At 35.8% G+C, this 16,118-nt stretch overlaps 1 protein-coding gene across 1 annotated transcript; it reads right to left on the bottom strand.

Annotated features, from left to right (window-relative positions):
- Positions 1-10,692: 10,692 nt before the first annotated feature.
- On the bottom strand, positions 10,693-15,733 carry LOC114322791 (glycosyltransferase BC10). Its single transcript, XM_028270206.2, has 2 exons — positions 14,922-15,733; positions 10,693-11,473 (listed from the first exon to the last, which is right to left on the bottom strand). Exons 1-2 carry the CDS (start codon positions 15,525-15,527, stop codon positions 10,835-10,837), a joined length of 1,245 nt encoding a protein of 414 aa, XP_028126007.1. The 5' UTR covers positions 15,528-15,733; the 3' UTR covers positions 10,693-10,834.
- Between the last annotated feature and the right edge of the window lie 385 nt (positions 15,734-16,118).

Here is a 16,118-nt window from a genome sequence, read left to right as displayed (position 1 = left end):
GAACCAATGCATGCAAAAATGATGAGTTCCTTTAGAGGGCCATACAAGGGGTTATTAAGCACATACAAGATAGACATGTAACATGGAAAAAACCACCTCTGGAAATGAGTTATGAAAGCCCTAAAACCCACCAAATAGGCCCTGAAATCAGTCTCAGAAATATGCAAAGAAAGGCCCATTTGAAAGGCCTTGAATGGGATTCCTCTATACATGCATCATAGACATAAAATATGGAAAAATGGGCTCTTGATAGAGCTTAGGCAGACCTTAAAACTCTCAGAATGAGGCCTGAAACATGACTTCAATGCATGCAAAATAGGGTCCCTTTGGAAGGCCAACCATGCTAGTAAAGAGAATGAGGGGTGAGAGGGTCACTCCTCTATGATTTCAGGGCTCAAAGATACATCAAGGCCACTGAAAATCCACTTGATTTCAGTGGCCAAGATGCCAAAACAAGACCAATGCAAATGCTCAAATGCATGGTTCAAAGCATGAGGAAATGAAGTATGCAAGGAAGAAGATGACTCCAAACAAAAAAGTGACCTCAATCAAACTTAAAGAGGAGGTCAAAACAAGACTTTATTCAGTTTAGGTCGAGGTCCAAAAATGCTTAAAAATAAGGCTAATATATCATGCAAAATAAGCCCTAAAAGAGAGATAAAGAATACAAGGGGGTAGGAGACCTAAAATGGAAAAGTACTCTTAAACAAACATGAAGAGGAGCTCGAAATAAGACTATTTTCAATTTACACCAAGGCTCAAAAATGCTTGCAAATGGAGCTAAGGTATAGAGCAAAATAATGCAAAAATGGGGGAAATGAGGACTTACCCTTGTAGCACAGCAATACAGCCAACCCTGGACCAAGAAAGTGAGCTTTGAACCTTTGAAAATGAGTTCCAAGGTGCTGGAATGGATGGTGGAGGTGGTAGGCTATGAGTTGTAGTGTAAATGACCAAGGATAATGGCCTTTTGAGCTTTGAAGAATAGAGCTATGGATGATGGAATGTATAAGCCTTAACCAAAATTTTCTAACCCTTACAAAATGAGATGGAGGGTTGGTTATATAGAGGGAGAGAAGTAAGGTTTCTTGGAGAAGCCAAGAGAGAGGTTCAAAGCTTCTAAAAGAAGCTTGACCAAAGGGGTCAAGCTTCTTGAGGAAGCTAGACCAAAAGGGTCAAGCTTTCTCAAGAAACTTGACCAAAAGGGTCAAACTCCTCCTACCAACCAAGCAAAGGGGTCAAAACCCCCTTTTAAGGACCAAAACAGGGACAAAACCCTCGGACAGTGGGTCAAGTGCAAAACAGCTGGCACAACTGGAACATACTTGAGAAGAGCAAAAAGCAGAAAACTGGCCAATCAGCTAAGGTGGCCGGCCGGCCACTCCCCCTGGTTGGCCGACCAGGGGTCAAAAGAGTCAAGCAAAATTGCTGGTCGGCCTACCCAGAAAGGTGGCCTCCCAGATGAGTAGAACACAGCTCTGTGGTGAAAAACCAGAAAAAGTGACCCAAGAGAGAGAAAAACCAGCATTTTAGCAAGGTTCAAAAGGGTCAAGAAGATTTACTGGTCGGCCTACCCATATTGGTGGCCTCCCAGATGAGCACAACACAATGGTGGTATGAAAAGCCAGAAATTGTGGCTCAAAAGTGAGAAAAACCAACTTTTTATTAGAAAAACCGGCTTCTGGAGAGAGAAAATGAGAAAACTGGTTTTTCAAGGGAAAATGTGGCCTTCCACCATCCTACCATCTCCCTAGCAATGAAAATAGGATCTCTACCAAAAATGGACCAAAACGGATGCAAAACGAAGGTTCGGGGGCCAAAACGCGCAGTCTGGGGCCCCGAAAACAAGCTATTAGGCACCGGAAGTGGCGTATGACCACGAAGGTGGTCTCTTGGCCCACAGTGTCCCTCTAAAGGGAGGAAATAAGGGTGGTGCCTAAAACTAGAGCAAACGGAGGTAGTTAAGTGGTCCCGAACCGAGACACACGGCCGACGGCTCCGAAAACCAGAAACTGGGCTCCAAACGGGAAAAATGGCCTACGACAACGAAACGTAGCCTACGGCCACTGAGAGATGGTCTATGAGACCTATCCCTCCCTTCGGGAAGAGAAAACAGAGAAAACAGGACCTGGTTCACAAACCGAGGCAAAACACAAAAGAGCCCCAAAGTCCGGAGGCAAGGCTCGCAGCTGAGACTCTGAAACCTCAGAACGAGCACAATATGCATCATCATCAAGGGCTCACTTGGTGACGTCCAAGTCTTAAGGTCGGTTAAAAATGGGGTGTCTACAAGGGGTAGTGTCAGTATCACCAGATGGGCAAATGTTAGAACAGTCTATTCGTTTAGGGTTCAAGGCCTCAAACAATGAAGCAGAATATGAGGTACTAATCGCAAGGTTGAAGTTAGTAGTAGCACTAGAAGCCAATGAGGTGGTAGTCTCCTGTGACTCCCAACTTATTGTGAATCAGGCAACAGGCGAGTACGCAGCTCGAGATGAAAAAATGATAGCCTATGTCAAAGAAATTGTTAGACTGCTAGCATTGTTCCAAGATTGCCGACTACAACATGTTAGCAGAGATGATAGTAGCCATGCCGATGCATTGGCTAACCTGGCTAGTGCAATGAAATCAAGAGAGACAAGGACAATAATGGTTGATTATTTGTCAGGCCCAAGTGTGGAACCACTAATCATAGAGTACGAAGCAATGTGTGTGGAGATGGGACCGAGTTGGATTAATGTAATAGTGATGTTCTTTAGGGATGGCAAGTTGCTAGACGACAGAAGAAAGACACATAAGACCAGGTTGAAATCGGCCAGGTTCAACCTAACAGCAGATGGCCATCTCTATAGGGGATCCTTTACTGGTCCCCTTTTGAGATGTGTGCATCCCTCCCAAGTTGAAGACTTCTTGTATGAACATGAAGGAGTATGTGGAAGCCATACTGAAGGTAGATCACTTGCTCATAAGGCCATTACTTAGGGGTACTGGTGGCCTTACATGCAAAAGAATGCTGAAGCCTACGTCAGAAAATGCGATAAGTGTCAAAGGTTTGCACCTTTGATACATCAACCAACAGCAGATTTGAACCCAGTATCCAACCCTTGGCCATTTACCTAGTGGGGCATGGACCTTGTTGGACAATTGCCCTAAGCAACTGGGCAAAGGAAGTTTTTACTGGTAGCAACTATTACTTCACAAAATGGGGTAGAAGTTGAACCCCTTGCGAAAATTCGAGACATCGATGTGAAGAACTTCATATAAAAGAACATCATCGCCATGTTTGGGATCCTAAGGGCAATAATAGTAAACAATGGTACACAGTTTGACAGTAGGTTAATCAAAAGCTTTTGTGCAAGGTAAAAAGTCAAGAACTACTACTCTACTCCAAGTTTTCCTCAGAGTAATGGTTAAGCAGAAGTATCCAATAAGATTATCTTCGATGGGATCAAAAAGAGGCTAGAAACAGCAAAGGGAAAATTGGTGGAAGAGTTGCCCAATGTACTCTGGGCATATCGGACTACGCCGAGAAAATTGACTAGGTAGTCTCCATTTGCCATGACTTATGGCACTGAAGTAGTTATCCCCTTGAAAGTCGACATCCCTGGGATCAGAACCCAGGGAGTAGAAAATGGGACTAATGAGGCATTCCTAACCCGAGATCTAGACCTACTGGAGAAGAAAAGAGAGAGAGCAGCAATTTGGCTAGGGGCATACCAGCAACAACTTGCTAGGGCTTACAACAAGAAGGTCAATCCAAGAGAGTTTAAGGTTGGTGACCTTGTCCTAAGAAAAATCGTCGGCAACAAGAAGGATCCTAGGGACGGAAAACTTGGCCCAAACGGGAAGGGGCCTTACAGTATCATCTCGGTTGCAAGTAATGGAGCATATCAGCTTGAAGACACTGAGGGCAAAGAGTTGCCAAGACCTTGGAACACTTGCAACTTGAAGTTTTTTTATCACTAGTTTTTTTGTTTTTGCAAAGTTTATATCATAATCTTGTTAGCTAAAGTAATAATAAAACGTTAGTTTGATATATATATTTTTTATTATTAGAAATTTGTGCGATGTTTCTGAATGAAACATGACAAATAACTGAGACTTATTATATGACAGAGTTGAATTATATTTGCTTATAATAGAGTTAAACTGAGTTAGCGATATTTCTAAATGAGACATGACGAATAACTTAGACTTATTATATGGCAGAGCTAAATTACACTTGCATATAATATAGTTAAACTAAGTTGGCGATGTTTCTAAATGAAACATGACGAATAGCTTAGACTTATTATATGACAGAGTTGAATTACATTTGCATATAATAGAGTTGAACTAAGTTGGCGATATTTATGAATGAAACATGACGAATAGCTTAGACTTATTATATGACATAGTTGAATTACACTTGCATATGATAGAGTTGAACTAAGTTGAATTAATCTAGGCAGGCCATGTCGGCAGAGCTAAACTCAGAATGGAACTAAGTGTGCTTTAGTTGGATTAACAAAGAAACCAAGGTTAAACACCTCAGCTAGTCTTTGTTTGAATCTGACTTCGGCTAAAGACTATAAACACATAATGTGAACTTAAGTGGAATTAGGTTCACATTAGGGGGTAGGGAGCAGGAATGATAAAATAGAGCTGGGGAGCTTGGGACTTGTTGAGATTTTTTAGAAGAATTTACAAGTTAAAATGGGCTTAACACTTGTTGAAATTTCAGAGAAATTTACAAGTTGGAGTTAGCCGAGGTATTTATGAAAGACATATCTGAGATACATATTACTCGAGGTGACCAACCGGCTTGTCAAGATTGGAAAGGCGAAGTCTTGATAGAAGACAATAAGTGGAAATGAAGGAGCAACGCTTGACTGAATAAGTTTAGAGAAACAACACTTGTAAAAATATTTCGAAATATTTTTACAAGTGTGCCGAGGTATTCAAATTGTTGATCGAGACAACCAGCCAAGGTTTATATCCGAGGTACTCTACCCCGAAGTTATTATACAGTTAAGGTTTACTTTGAAGACATGCAAAAATATTCTAAGTATAAAAGCATACAATGCGTAGAAGGAAAGCAATAAGAAAAGCATTCAATACTTAAAAGGAAATATAAAACTTGCACTCAGAAATTGGAACTTGTTCATAAATAAAAAGGCACATCGGCCAAATTGAAACTAAAACATTGTTCAAAAGATTACAATGACTACAAAGGAAAAAAAATACAAAGTACAAAAAAGGAAAAGATTCTAAGTGGACCGCTCTGCTTCGGCGATTGGCTGTGTATCGACCTCAGCAGACAGCTGGGAAAGCTTCTCAGCAATCCTCTCTGCCTCGATCTCGGCATCGATCTGGAGAAGAGTTTGGTCGAGGCTCTTCTCGGTTGTCTATACCTCGGCTTCTGATATGGCTCTCTTGGGAGAGACACTCTTGGAGACCTCATTCTCCTCATCTTGAGTCAAGTCAAGGACTTACTTATTTAGAGTAGAGGACTTGGCCCCAACAGCAGCCTCGTCATCATTCGCAGCCTTCTCCTTGGCGTCATCCTTTTCGGCATCGTCATCAGATTCTTGTAGAGACAGAGGGAAAGACACTTGGAGTTGGTCAATATCACAGAGTGGGGAGTCCATTGGGAGAGACATCTTGTTGAGTGCCGCCGTCCAGCCGAGGTAATAACCTCGGTTACAAGCTAGGTTAACTTGCCCTTTGTATTGATCGTAGACGACGGCCGACCTTTCTTCGAAAGCCTTTTCATCGGTCGCCTTGACCTCATCATCTTTTAAGTCAAGGGCCTCTTGGAGCTTGGCATCTAATTCAGCTGCCTTGGTTTTGACAGTCTCAAGATCGGCTTTGGCGACTTCGGTTTCAGCTTTAGCCTCGGCTGTTTTTGCTTTCTCTTCGACTTGGTTCTGAGCAGCCCTGGAAGCCTTGGCTTAGTCCAACAGAGCTCTATTGTTGGCCTTGGCATGATTGAGCGAGGACAGGTGTTTGACAGCTGCTGGAGTTTTCTTTGCCAACTCCTTTCTTGTCATCTCTGTCTTGACCGCGTATGAATGCGGGTATTGGATGGCCTGCAAAAATTGAAATAGATTATGAAAAATTTGACTAAGTGTTGAAAGACTATGGAGGTGTTTGTTTCAGCTTTTCAGAGTCAACTTATGGCTTTTAGCTTTGAAAAAGTTATTTTAGACTGTTTAGTTAAACTTATTTCAAATAGCTTTTGATTCTAACAGTTTATTTTAACTCAAAAAAGCTGATTCTGAGAAGTTGCTCACCCCTTGCTTCTGATTATCAGCTTTTGCTGTGGATATGTTAATTTATGGTTATACTCTTAAATTTTTTATTTTTTATTTTTTAAATATAGAAAAAGACTCAAATGGACTATAGATTATTATTATTATTTTTTATGAGAAATGTAGACAAACAAAAAATAAAAATTAATTGAAAAAGTTATTTCACAGCTTATTTAACAAACATTACTCAGCAACTTAAATCTATAATCCAACAGTTACACCAAACAAATTAACAACTTCTGATTAAAGTCATAATCTATAATCTGTTAAGCTATAATTTATAAGTTGTTTTAACAGCTACACCAAACGGGGCCTATAAAAGAGTAAATAAGGAGGCTTACTAAAACTGAGTGTTGCATCATCAGGCTGAAGTTCTCATACTCGTGGAGGTCGGCCATTTGATTCAAATCTTCTGGTAAGAGCACAGCCGTTGACAAGGCGGGGCTAACCTCCACGTCCTGGATCGCGTTGTCACTAGCTGTCAGAGGTCTGTCCCCTACCATGACCTCGGGCGCCCAGATCATGCTACGGGGAAAACTGCTGCTACCTTTAGGTTGGTCAGACCTTGGTTTCTTTGTAGGAGGGGCGTTGGTCGATAGAGCCTCGGCTAGCCTCTTGTCGGCAGCAGGAGTATTTTTTTTTCAGACTCTGGCAGTTTTGAGATCAATACAGTGTCCTTAGAATCAATCTGAGTCACTATAGCCTTGGCCTTAGCCTTCTTGACTTTCTTAGGCTTTGGCTTGGGTTGAAAGGGAGAAGAAGAGGACTGAGCAGTTATTACCCCAGGAATATTGGCTAAAAGGTCCTCGACGACAGCTGGTTTGCGGCCCATTTCGTCGGTAGTGGCAGCGACTGTAACTTTGGTACCGAAATGAATGGCGGGAAGGGCAATGAGAGGATTGGTCGGATCATAGGCCGACACCGCAGAAACTTGTCGTTTGCGGCTACGAGTTCAGCCTGCTGGTACGTTTGGTAGAGCGCGACGTCAGTGTCGGCGCTAAAATGAGAGAATCTAGAGAGTGAAAGTTTGAGAACAAGAGAAAGAAATCAAATTTTGCGAAAGTGAAGAGGCAAAGAGAGAGAGAAAGAGTTTTGTTAAAATTCGAAAGGGCGGCAAAAAGAAATGAATACGCCTTGGACGACGTGTCTATTAGGCGGCGTGCGCAGAAGTGACGCGACCTGATAGCGCACGTTAGGTACGAACCAATAAGAAAGGGACGCATAGAGGAAACAGTTGAGTAAACTATGCGTGACAGCTCATACGTAGTCGAAACCCTTGGAGTTCTTGATTAATGAAGAAAAAACCTTGGCTAGAGGAGCGATTTCGGTTGAGATGTTTAAAGAGCTTGACTCTAGGTTCCTAATCCTTGATAAAGATGGGCAGCTGAGTCTTGGGAACTTAAAATCGACGAGTCGTGACCTCGGTAAAAGGGAATGATGAATTTTAGCCAATATGGTGTATAAGCAAGTGGTGTAGGTTCTATCACCTCAAGTTGCTGAGGTAATAAAACCTAGGGAGTAGTTGTGAGGACATATTTTGTGAATAATAGCACGTGGCCAAAGTGACGCCGAAGTGTCAGCCGAGGTGCCACGTGGCCTGGCCATGCATCGAGGTGATCTCAGTTAGGCCGAGGTTATTTGCGGAGATACCAGAATTCGAGATGAGCGGATAAGAGATAAAAGTCTTAGGACGGAGAGGATCTCAGTTTGAATAAAGATAAAGCTCTTAAGGAGTTTATCCTTATCTAACTGAGAGTCCAGGATAAGTATTAAGCCTGAGTCTACTGAAATAAGGCTTCTATAAGGATCCGATCATTGCTGGCTACATAAGCGGGGCACCCTCGTGGGTCTAAGGGAGGTTTTTTATGTATGATATATTTTTATTTCTTGTGAGTTAAGCACAATTTGCTATCTATGAGAGATATTCGATTACTGACTTGATCGTCGGAGTGCCCCCGGGTAGAGTAACCACTGCCAGATTCTTATCTTTCTGTGACAGGTTGTTCGGGCTTAATCTATTCTGCCGATACTCTCCAACTGAGTTCTCCCTTTAGTTGTGTAGTAAAAAATCAACACTCACATATATATATATATATATATATATATATAAGAGATTTGAGAAAGCACCATGTATTTATCAGATCTTAATAAATCTGTTATGGAATAATAATAAAATAAGGCCTCATTTGGGAATATGCTATTTTAATAATTTTTTTGGCTTTTTAGCTAAAATATGAAGTAAAAAAACTAGTATATTTGGAATGACTTTTTTGATTTTTTACTAAAAGATATGCAAAAAGTAGACGGAAAAATGAATATTTGATTTTTTATATAAGCTATGAATTTTTTGATTTTTTAATAATTTTTTGACTTTTTGACTAAAATATTTGCATGCCAAACGAAATCTAAGTGTTTAAAATTTGAATTGATTTATTAAAAGGTTGTTACATAGTGTGACAAGGAGTTTTATTTCTTTTTTTTTTTTTTCATATGGATCGATTTCTAAATCTAAATATTTGAATGTAAAATCCAAACATCGGCTTTTAATCTAACCCCATATCTTTAAAGAAAATGCATCATAATAAAACAACAATAATGACAAATATACAAGAAGACATCAATTGAGACAAAATAATAATATATTAATATAAAGAGAAAAAAGAACACCAACGATTAGTAAATTACAACTACAACCTTTGGCAACCCAAAAAAAAAAAAAAGGGGGTCTTTATGCCAATTTGGTGTTTTAATTCTATGTGTCATAGAATAGAAGTTTTAGGTTATGTTTGGCAATTGGTTAAAAAAGCAATAAAAATAAATAAATCAAAAAGTCAATATAATAAAGTTAATCAATTCTCTTTATTTTGTAATTAAATTATAAATATACTTCTAAGATTTATTTAAAATACAAATTGCCTACCGTGATTTAAAAAATTACAAATACCCCATTATTTAAATTTTTTATTTAACAAAATTAACTGAAAAAAGAAAATTTTAACTACTCTCTTTTACAATAATAAAAAGTAAATTACAAATACACTCTCTGAGATTTGCTTAAAATACGAATTGTTTTCTGTGGTTCTAGAAATTACATCTTGCCCCTTGATGTTTCGAATTTCATAACAATTGACCCTTTTTATTAATAAATCATCAAGTCAATTAATAGTTTTCAATGATATCAACAATTTATTTAGGTAATTTTATTATTGTGTGGGAGAGCAGTTAAAAGTTTTATTTTATCAGTTAATTCTATTAAATAAAAAAATTTTGACAATGAAATATTTGTAATTTCCATAACCACAGTGGGCAATCTATATTTTAAACAAATCTCAAGGGGTGTATTTGTAATTTTCTCATAATAAAATTCAAGTAATTATTAATTGAAATATATTTTTGATATTATTACAAATTGTTAATTGACTTGATAATTTATTAATAAAATAGTTATTTGTTATGAAATTAAAAATTTCAATGGGCAGAATGTAATTTTCAAAATTATAGAGAATGATTTGGATTTTAAGTAAATCTCAAAAAATTTATTTGTAATTTACTCTTATTTTTTTTATATATCTTTTCATAAAAATAAATAAATAAATAAATAAAATCAATTCCTAAGTGAAACCTTAGCCTCTGTTCGTTGAAATTACTCTTGTGGGTCCAAAGAGAGGGCCAGTTGGGAGTAGCCAGTCATTTTTTTGATAACTCAGGATGTCCGGATCAGTTTGCGCGCACCTCGACTAATTCCTGAGAGACTAATCCCACCGTCCACTAGCGGAGGGCCCATTTAAAGCCAGAGCAAAGCCCCGTATGAACTGGCCCAACATAAGAGTTGATAACACCTAACAGGCTTTGAACCTGAGACCTAAAGAGGAGCAAACTCATAAGTCCCAAGCTTAGGAGTAGCCAGTCATAACTTAGAATTTCCATGAAATGGTGAACCCAATATCACTAGATGAAATTTTGTCATATTTTTTTTTTATTATTTTTTAATTTTATGCAAACTCAATACAGATTGAATTTTTTTTTTTTTTTTTTTTAAAAAAAATGAAACTGATGTGATGAATTCGTATGACTATGATATGGAATTAGCTTAATTTTATTTTTATTTTTTTTATTTATGAATGATTTACACATAGAAACTTAAAAATTGAATAAATAAGATTATCAAAATAAATCCTTTGGTGGGCTCACTAGGACTCAACAATACAATCTAAACTTCTCTATTGGATTCATTTTTAACACAATAATTTCTACATTTACATAGCGAATTTAGATTAATGTAGAACTGAAAAAAAAAATGGATAAAATTTGTAAGGTGAGAGTTGGTTAGTTTTTTTTTTTTTTTTTTTGGGTTCATTGTATAAAAATCAACACACATCATGAAGACCTTTCAAAATAATTGACATAAATTAACAAATTTATGTTCAAATAAATTGGTCCAATTTGGACCCAAAAAAAAAATGGTGCTTTTAAACTGTGCCCTAAATGACTAACCAAAGAAAACAAAAAAACACAAATAAAAACAAAAACCTAAACATTGTTTAGAAAAACATGACCTTTGATGCAAACATCATTAACCTAGTCAGAGTACTAGGCAAGAACTTCCTAGCAAACATGTAGCACATACTGATTCTCCTCCCATTGTATGCACAGTGTCCTTCATTCCTCATTCTCATCAACAAATCAGGTGTCACATCTGTTCTAACAAACCTAGTCGGGTGGGGCCCGCCTTTTGCCCAATCAACCCAAGTCAAAGTCCTGTTTGAATTTTTTCGAGCAAATTTCATATACACAAATGTGGGCACGTAGTGCTCATCTGAGTAACATGGAGGCTTGCAATATCTCCGAAACAACGGGAAATATTTCCGGTCGGAAACAATCTCAATGGCAAGCTCACGGTTGATCTCGAACCACTGAGACCCTTTTCGCCATTGCTCAATTCTGATTATTGGCCTCATCTTGTGATTGTACCGCCCTCTGCCTACTGCGCCTGGTAAGTCATAGACCTCAATGAAGGTTTTGTTTGAGTTCATGATATAAGAGTAGACGGTTGAGAAGTTGTAGAGGGGGATACATGATTCAGAAAGGAGAACAAAACGTTCGTTTGAAAAGTCGAGTAAAGCATTAGCTAGTAAGCGACGCTCTGCTTCTACCATATTGACTTTTCCCCATTCTGCTGGCTACATTATTGAGAAAAATTCATGTTAAATTTTTAACAAGAAGGGCATTGTAGTTTAGAATTAATAGTGATATGCCACTCAATTGAATTGTTTAAAGGCACTAGTCATTCTATTGAATTGTTTATCAACTCCACATTAGTATAATTCACACCCATGTGTAGTTAGTTGGTAAACCATTTAACAGAATGGTTGATGTTTTTATTCTTCTTCTTATTGTTATTTTGAACATAAACCCTATTTACAAGTTGTAAAACAAACAAACACTGAAAAGGACAATCCAATACATATCAGTACTACACTACAGGTCCAGGGGAATTAGGATCCTCTATTCTTTCTTTTTTTGGTTCAAATTCTGTCTCATTCTCCTAGTACTACCACATTATTAAATTTTGAATTCAAAATTAATTTTTTAAGTTTTTTTTCTTAGTTATCAATAAATATGCAGCAGTTCTTAGGAGGGTGGCAATCCATCTGGAAATATACTATTTCTTTTACTAGGTATATATATCACCATTGGGCCAGGCCAAAAATCCAATTCTAAAATAAATAAAGACTAAATAGAAACAAATAAGGCCCAATTAAAGACTAAAAGTCAAGGCCCAAAACTTTGTATATGCTTGGGCTCACTTTTGTACTTATTTCTTTGTGACACTTCGATTCCTTTCTTTAACCTTTTCACACCTTTCACATGAGAGAGGAATGAAAAAGAAATCTCTTTTGGGGGTGTATATAAGGAGTAGAATCTAAGCAATATGATGAGACGAATCAAATAATCAGTCTTGATAGAGAGTATTCATTCGTTTAAAATGTGGTACATTGTTAAAAACAATATAATAAAACATCATTGTTATTAATTCTATAAGTAGCGATATTTCTATATGAATGTAATGACTTATATCTTAAATGAATCTCAATTACACAATAAATATTCTATATAATTTTCAATGCACAGATTATGTGCTCATATTAATATTGTGTTTGGTTGGAGGATTTGAATAGGAATTTGAAAAGATAAATAGAAAAGGTCGGTGAAATGCAAATAAAATATACTTACATTTCATTTAGTTTCACACATCTTTTCCCTTTCACTTTCTAAATCTCTCCTTAAATCTTCCAACCAAACACAACATAAGCCTAATAAAAGTGAAGTTGGTCACATAGAGTGTTGGGAAAGGCAATTGTGCACGTTTGGGGGAATCCTATCGAGGATGACTATTGCAAGAAATGGATGCTTTCTATAATATGCTGCAATTTCAGGTATTTTTTTTTTTTCATTTTGTTGGCTTAGTGGTTTTTTCTCTTTTTGAAAGCCAGAAATGCTGTAAGTTGCAAGTACACATAATGAACATTGTCTCCACAAATTTAGCTAAAGAACTTTAAAAATTATTTGTACTAATTGTCAAAAGATGAGGATTTTGGACAGCTTCATAATCAAAGGCAAGCTAGCTAAGATGGTTGGCTTTTAAATATATAAAGCTGTTAGAAGTTGAACTAAAAAAAAAATAATGTGGGCTCTTTAAAGTTTTATTTTAGAATAAAATTGTAGTAATTAGAGAAAATGGAAATAGAAGCCCCCGTGATTGTTGGATCCTGAGTCAGTCTTTCATTGAATAGAATTGTTTGATTTTGGATTATCCAAATTGTACAAAATTCTTTTTGATCAAAAGTCTTAAGAAATCTAGAAAATTACACTCTTGCATTTGACAATTATATCTTTTTTTGTTACTTTTTTTTAATTAGCATAAATTAGACGGTGCATCGTTCTCGGTTTTTTTTTTTTCCTTTTCATTTTAGTTGGCACAGTCCTTTTTCCAATGGATTTTTCTTAGTGTAAATTATAAATACATCCCTAGAGATTTGCTTAAAATACGAATTACCCTTGTGATATGGAAAATTATAAATACCTCCATGTCAAAATGTTTTATTTAACAGAATTAATTGAAAAAGTGAAATTTCTAACTGTTCACCTATACAATAATAAAATTATCTGAATTATTAATTGAAATAAAATTTTAACATTATTAAAAAGTGTTAAATAACTTGATGATTTATTAATAAAAGAATCTATTTGTTATGAAATTAGAAACCTTAGGGACATAATATAATTTTTATAACTACAAAAGGTAATTTGTAATTTAAGTAAATCTCAAGAGATGTGTTTGTAATTTATCATTTTTCTTAATTTTGTATCAAAATGAAACGTTTTTGATAAGACGTGATTTAGAATTAATTTTTTATTGACTTTTATTAATTTTTATTCGTTTTTAATGAACGTAAAACAATTTAGAAAATTTACCCTTTTAAATTTTACTAAACTTAGAAGGACGAAAAACTAAAATAAAATAAACTAAATTGACAATTATATCTTTTTTTGTTAATTTTTTAAAAATGTTTTTGTACTAACTTTGTGATCTTAAAATATTATTATTATTATTCTCAGACTGCCTGTTGTTAGAGTAGTTACAACTATACAACAAACCATACAAATAGGACTGATTTGATTAAGGCACATAGATATGTTGACAAAATGACATTCACCGATTACTAAACTATCCAATGTAGAATAATTTAATGCTTTTTAATTTTTTCGTTTACCTAAAATACCCTTAAAACTATCTTCTAAAATTTAAAATTCATACTAAACTTTTATAATCTTTTCCAAATTTTTGATACTGAGGTACTCTCTATTAATATAAGTCTTTAAATATCCAAAATGGTGAAGCCAAATTTGGCTATTTCTAAGCATTGCACCCAACACGAAAAGTCCAATTCTGAAGAAGTGATTTTGGTGGTTTGGAATGTTCTAAATAAGTGGACTTTTTGAATTTTTATAAAAAAAAATGTATAGAAAAGTAGAGAAAATAGGTAGAAAAGTAAAAAAAAGATGTTGATTGATTTGACCTAAATAAATGTATGTATATAAAAAAAAAAAATATACTTTTTTAGTGCATGTCAAACAATCACTTAATTCTATAAAAGTTGAAGGCACAATAATATTGTTAATCACTATGAACATCAATATTATGAGAATAAATTATATGAGAAGCCCTTAGATTTTGAATATTTTTCGAATGCGCTTTCTAACTTCTCCAATTGGTCCAATTTAGCTCTTCTGCTACGCTCTGTTCACTTTTGACATTTGGCTAAATTCTAAAATGTTTCTCCTAAAGGCAAAAGCTAAATGTTTCATTAATATTCTTAATAAAAAGTATGTTTTAGTTTTTAATAACAGCCTATCAAAAAAAGATGCTATTCACTGGCATTGCTTAAGTTACGCAATTTAAAGGCATAACATAAACCAAACAATTTCATGGCACATAAATATAGCTTCAAAATCAGTCATCAAGAAACCTAAAATAATATTAAAAGAATAATAGTTCATGCATCAAGAAACAATGGAGGATTGTGAATTAAACATTAAAATGATGATTTTTTTGTTTTGACTAACCTTGCTAGGGATTCTCCGGCCTTGAAACACCGATTCACTGGACACTGTTCCATTGAAGGATGGTAGGGCATGCACATAAATGGAGAACAAGTTTTCATTCCCTTCAAAGAATCTCTCCCAAAGAGGAGCCAATGGCAAATACCCACGTGTCAAAAACATGAAAGCGATCTTTCGGACACGCCTGAACGGAAATTGATGAACATGAGGAACCATTGAAGCTCTCCATAGCAACTCTTCATCTTCCATGTCATGCATTGCATGTGGCTTTATAAAATCTTTTATGCCGATTCGAGTCGTTTTTTTAGCTGGAATGGGATGATTTTCATGATTAGGTTCTATGATTGGTTGTGTTTGTGTCAAGATTTCATGAGGTGTTTGAGGTTGTGGGAGAAAATCTTGAGGTGGTAATGGTTGAAAAAGTGTTTCAACGGCGAGTTGTTGGCGAAGAAAGGTTATGGGTAGATCTTTGAGATAGAAACTGACTGAGATACCGATGACTAAACCGAAACTAAAGAAGAGAAGATGTCTGATTAGGCTATGGAGATACAAATGGCCATTGAAGAACCCCAAATTTGTGATAAATGGGCGTTTTTCTTTATCATTCATAATTGTAATTTGTTAGAGAGAGAGAGAGAGAGAGAGAGAGAGAGAGAGAGATTGAATTATTTTTTTTTTTGGAGAGAAGGAATATAATGGTTGAATTTTTAAGAGAAATGGAAGAATGTTGGTACAGATTAAAGTAAAATTTGTTGATAGGAGAGAGAAGAAGAAGAAGAAGAAATATAATGGTTGAATTTTTGGAGAGAGAATTCAAAGAGTGTTGGTGTAGAAGAAAATAATATTTGAGAGAGAGAGAGAGAGAGAGATTCTTGTAACCTACAAAGAAGCTTGGCCTTCCCTTCTAAAAGATTCCTCAACAGTTGGCTCTTTCGTTGAACACTGCTAGAAAGAATCAAGAATATATATAATTTAAGAATGAAGATCATTTTGTGAAATTTTTAACATTTGAATCAATTTTTTAAATGGGTAATTTTCAACCTGTCATTGGTATTCTTGGAAATTAAAAAAAAAAAAAAATGACAAAAGAGTATTCTATATATATCACCAGCATTAAGTGAGACTTTCTCATTTGCTCTCCATATATAACCAAGACCAAAAATATGTACAAGTCGCCATTAAAAATTAAAAAAGAAAAAA

Source organism: Camellia sinensis, chromosome 15, assembly GCF_055761805.1.
Source record: "Camellia sinensis isolate YWXY chromosome 15, ASM5576180v1, whole genome shotgun sequence".
NCBI classification, from domain to species: domain Eukaryota; kingdom Viridiplantae; phylum Streptophyta; class Magnoliopsida; order Ericales; family Theaceae; genus Camellia; species Camellia sinensis.
This window is presented reverse-complemented; position numbering and strand designations above follow the sequence as displayed.

Excerpts from the sequence above, each read along its gene's own strand:
- LOC114322791 (XM_028270206.2), bottom strand. The coding sequence starts at position 15,527 with ATGAATGATAAAGAAAAACGCCCATTTATCACAAATTTGGGGTTCTTC. Across the intron at positions 11,474-14,921 it reads GCCGGAGAATCCCTAGCAAG|CCAGCAGAATGGGGAAAAGT; the intron begins GTTAGTCAAAAC and ends TCAATAATGTAG.